The following is a 5,000-nucleotide window of genomic DNA, read 5'->3' on the forward strand; positions in this document are numbered from 1 at the left end:
TAGTACTTTCACCCTCGAATCCATCCTGACAGGCAACTGCAATTCGCTCAATGGATAGGCAGATTATCTTATATTCTCTTGGGGTACAAGATCATTTGGCTAAGAATTTTTAGCATCTGTTCAGGTTAAATCGCAGACTGTTAGGTTACTTGTAAGTGATGTCGCGGTCCTAGTCCCTGATCCACAAACCCCATTAGGGAGGAAATCCCTACCCTAATCCTTTCTGAATCTCTGGAGATCTTAGTGATGGCCCCTAATGCATTCACCATTGAGTGAAAGCCCTTGGGTCTATGGATCTCTTGGACCAATATCCAGGAATTTGGGGATCTGCTAAGAGAACCCAACCAATCGATATATGCTTGCAACAAAGACAATGAGGTCATAATGATACTTACATACCTTGGTAGTGTAAGTCCAGGATTAGGAGCTGTCAGACTTGGAAGTCAGTAGAACTACTATCATCGACAGCAGTATTTAGTTTAGAAGGACCAAGATGCAGGTCTTTAAGGCCCTGGAATATAACATGTCCTTTTGCTGGATCATGGGGTGTAGTTGATGGGATCCTGTGTCCAGTCAACAACTTCATTGTGAGACTGGTGTAGGACCTGTTACTTGCACAATCCAGGACCGCCACCTCAGGCTTTATGTACAAATGGCTTGACTCCTTGAGGAACATCCTGCTAATCAAGTTGTTTCTAATAGAGACAACTTTGGGTAGAGGAAGCCTGTGAGTCAACCAAACCTCATGGCTAGAAATGGAGTTTGGACACAACAATGTGTCCTCTCTGGTATTAGACCCTTGAGTTCATATTGTGTGTTAAGGTCCAAAACATCCAAGAACACTTTGTGAAATCGCGATCAACCCTTTGCAACTAATCGAAGAACCAACCTGTTACTTCCTCAATCTGGAACTAGAAACACTCATAAGTTGCATTGTAAAAGAGAATCGCTCTCGCCGGCTTTCTCCAAAAACAGTAAAAACAACAGAAAACAAACAATTCAGATATTGCTCTATATAAGCTAATTTCAAATCTATTCTATCATGATTACTATTATTGATATTATTATTTTGAAAACACACGGTAACTATGGAATGAGATTAGCCAGTTTTTGTAACCCATTAGTAACCATTATACCATTTTCTTAATCTTCTCTTAAACGGCTATTAAATCGTTCACCTGAAAGAGTCGACTCATAGAACCGGCTCATTCACGAACAACGCATCACTAATGCACAGGAAATTAGAATTTCAGCTGATATTTTGTTGTCAATTTTTGTACATCTATATTTCCAAAGTTGTTTATCCAGTCTTTGTTATGGAGGTGTAGTTCATCCCTGAAAAGGGAGCACCCCCCTCCCCCCCCCCCCATCCATTACTGATACTAACTGTACAGTGGATTTCTTATCAGTAGAGGTTGTACAGCTCCAATTTATTTCTTTTCCTCATTCACATTCAGGCTTTCAGATATCCTTTGTAGTTAAACTTTTTGCATTTGTAAAATAACATAAGTCATGCAATAGCAAAATGAACAAGGGAAGAGTTCCCCATCCTCTGATCTAATTACTGACGCCTGGACTGCACAGGCATTGTCTTTTTTGTTGTTGCAACCTCCATTTATCTCTTTTCCAGTCACCTCGTTCAAGTGTTCCGATTTCCTTGTGATTAACTTTTCGTCTTGTTAAATCATGAATCTAGGAAGTAGAGAGTTGTTTCATCAATGCAATAATCCATAATAAAGAGGTTTTAGATACAGCTCCAATGATATTCATTATTCATTAATATACTATGAGTACATTACTTGCGTACACAATATGACAAAATCATAATATTGATTAGCATAACAATAACAAAACGGTAAATGGCTAATGGGAATGATGATGATAATGCTAATACAGATTCTCATTTTATAAATGGCTCACAAAGCCCAACTTACAGAACAATATAAGAATAAAGAGGAGTTTTGACTCTCGAAGCATAGTTTAATTCTTGAATTCCTATGGCAACAGTTTTAGTTTTTTTTTATAGAATATTTCTAATATCATTTCCTAGCAAGTTTAAAAATGGTCTAAATACGATAACATGTGATTTTATCAAGCTCTACTTTGAACATTTTCGACGCTGAAACTCTCAGAATCTGCTGGGGGTTCAAGGTTTACCTGTGCAGTTTCTCTAGGCTGAGATTTGCGAGCCATCTCTATCACTCCATTGCCATCACTAACTCCCTGTGAGGGCTGAAAAATATTTTCTAGGTCGTTTAAAGACTGTCCACGAGTTTCAGGTAAAAAGGCATAGAGCAACAGTGTCAACATGGCATAAGCAGAAGCAAAGACAAGGAATGCAAAGCCAAGACCAATGTCTAATAAATATGGGAAGGCAAAGCTTATGACAAAGCGGAAAAGGGATAAATTTCAAAGTTGCATTAACTGAACATCCCAATTGTTCGCACAGAAGTAGGAATGAGTTTCGCCCAGAAGAGCCTCAGGGGATAGGCCGATTCCTAGGCCGTAGGCAGGACACGAAAACCATCACGGCAGCGAGCGGGACCCACGATGACCCCAGTGGACGCTCCACACAGCAGGAACACCGCGGCGACAACCTCGGCCACGTCCGCACGCCAGGAGACTGTTCTGCGATCATTTAGAGGCCGACGTCCCCGACGCGATCCACGACCGCTGCGGCGACCTACGGTGAAGTACTAGCCTCACGACACCCCACCAAGACCGTGCAGGTGAAGGCGTCCAGGCCTACGCCCGGCCTTCCGGAAGAGATACCAACCGTGTAGGAAAAGACCACGTAACCTTGTCCCTCTCGAGCTCCCCTCCCTCAGGATGAACACTGGCCGTCAACAGGAGAACAAGGCCGATAATTACTTGAGGTTTGCAAAAGTTGTTTCATCTGTCAAAAAAGACTACTATCACACAGATATATATTGAACCTTTCCAAGTGATTATTGTATATCATATCAACATTCAATTGAAGTTTAAGCCTGAGCAAAGAAAGTGTAACAAGAGGCAATTTATATGATACGCTAATCAGGTAGGTTTTTTTGGCCAAAACAAATGATTTTGTACCGAGTGAAATTAGCAGAATTTGTCTTCTTATCAAAGATGAAATAAACTTAATGACTATCATGACATCTTCACCTGATCCCTGATTGTTATCTGGCAAGATTCCTTGGATGCCTTGCAGTAATTTCCTGAAGTTCGAGGCCCACGTTTTCAGTCCCCCCCCCCCCCCCCCCCCCCCCCCCCCCCTATCCCCGGACTTCTTAAATTTTCCCTTGATGAGACTCCATTGCTGATTCTTTCCGATCTCGGCGAATCAGCCAGTAGGGGGACTGGGTTTACAAGAACAATGATTAAGAATCAATGTGTTTAGATTGGCTAAAACAAGTGCTTGTAACATGTTAGAGGTGCGCACACGTAGAGAATCGTATACATTACCTCAGGTTAGTTACAAAGAAGGTAGAGGAGGGCGACCAAGATCACAGGAGCTGCACAAAAACAGCCGTGGCAACGTCCCAGGGAAGGGCGTGTGCCATGACGTAGATGCCCATTTGTCCGAGGGCGACGGTGATTTCTTCAATACTGAGTAACAGACCGCGAATGCGTGGCTCACTAAGCTCTGCAGTCAGGACTGCCGTAACAGGACCCAAGGCAGCGGAAATGAGACAAGAAACCACACGACCCAAGTAGAAGAGGGAGAGGTAGGGAGTAAAGGCCTGGACGAGCCAAGGGATTCCTGCAGGTAGGAGGAGAATAAGGAGATATTTCCGTCCGCGTTGTGTGTAAAAGCCTCCATGGTTGGCGCGATGACGAGAGTTATCACGACGCCTGCTATTCCCTGCATGGACACTGTTGGAAGAGAGAGGTTAACGCATAGACGAGCGCAAACTCGTGTCTGTTCGCACACGACGTCAGAGATACCATGCTATCCACGTCGCTTGTTTTTTTGTTGTTGTTTTTTTCTTTTTACTTTGAAAATAAACTGTTAACATATTTTAGATGAATTGTATTCACTAACATCAATCAGTTTTAATAGATTTTTAAAGTGATACAGTATTTTTTTTTTAATCCATTTTATAAAACATAAGACGTTCTCTTTCATCCGTTGTCATTACTATTCCCGTTGTATCCCTCTCCCCGCCAAAAAAAATCTAAATAAAATCTTGAATGTACAAACATCAACACAAATAATGCCATGCAACAGGATAGTACATGATAATTGCTATTGACATGAACACAACGAATCAAGGTTAATGGAATATATGTTCGCTTAACCTATACGTATTGGTGTGCAATTCATACCGATCCAGGGCACATGTGTGTCGGTCATCGTAAAACTCGTTGTGTTTTCAGAATCAAGGTTAATGGAATATATGTTCGCTTAACCTATACGTATTGGTGTGCAATTCATACCGATCCAGGGCACATGTGTGTCGGTCATCGTAAAACTCGTTGTGTTTTCAGCTTGGATTTTGGGCAGAACCGTCGGCCAGCCAATCACAAAACCCACGTGCAGCTTCGACGCTGCCACAATCAGAGCGAAAATCACCTGTTCGGGAGACGTTGAATACATATAATTAATGATCGTGCAATCCATCATTCTATATTCATATTTACCCATTTCCTTGTCTATTTATCCCCCCTAGTTGTGAGGGAGACTCAAGCAGATTAAAGGCGGGAGTGGACGGGAGACTAGCGTGGGGCGCTCTTACATGCGCCGTGGGTCAGTTTTGTATTAAGACGTTGGCCACCTATAGAACTGTCCACGGGATTATCTCCAAAGCAGTGAACCATCTGGTCCGTCTTACCTGAAGCAGAAGGGTCCTTCTCAAACATAAGATGGACTTGATGCCCCTACTGATTACCGGTATCTCAGCAACAGCCCCCTAATGGGTAAACCCCTTGGTACGGTGGAGGGGCCTGGGGTACTAATGGCCAGGGGCCGGTTACTCAAAACAGCTAACGACGTCGTAAGCCCGCGCAGCCAGGCCGCG

General features: G+C 42.9%; 1 protein-coding gene and 1 pseudogene across 1 annotated transcript in view; one reads left to right on the forward strand and one right to left on the reverse strand.

Moving 5' to 3' along the window:
• Positions 1–2,082: 2,082 nt before the first annotated feature.
• On the reverse strand, positions 2,083–3,817 carry LOC147468967 (facilitated trehalose transporter Tret1-like; annotated as a pseudogene).
• A 504-nt stretch (positions 3,818–4,321) lies between these two features.
• The window catches only part of LOC122263693 (uncharacterized), an 11,503-nt gene continuing 10,824 nt past the window's right edge, over positions 4,322–5,000 (forward strand). The window contains exons 1-2 of the mRNA XM_086551758.1: positions 4,322–4,557; positions 4,653–4,791. Of these exons, the coding sequence (XP_086407884.1) occupies positions 4,322–4,557; positions 4,653–4,791 (375 nt within the window). The remainder of the gene's footprint in view (positions 4,558–4,652; positions 4,792–5,000) is intronic.

Source organism: Penaeus japonicus, unplaced genomic scaffold (assembly GCF_977035675.1).
Source record: "Penaeus japonicus unplaced genomic scaffold, GWHDUDI00000001_assembly GWHDUDI00000025, whole genome shotgun sequence".
Taxonomy (NCBI): Eukaryota; Metazoa; Arthropoda; class Malacostraca; order Decapoda; family Penaeidae; genus Penaeus; species Penaeus japonicus.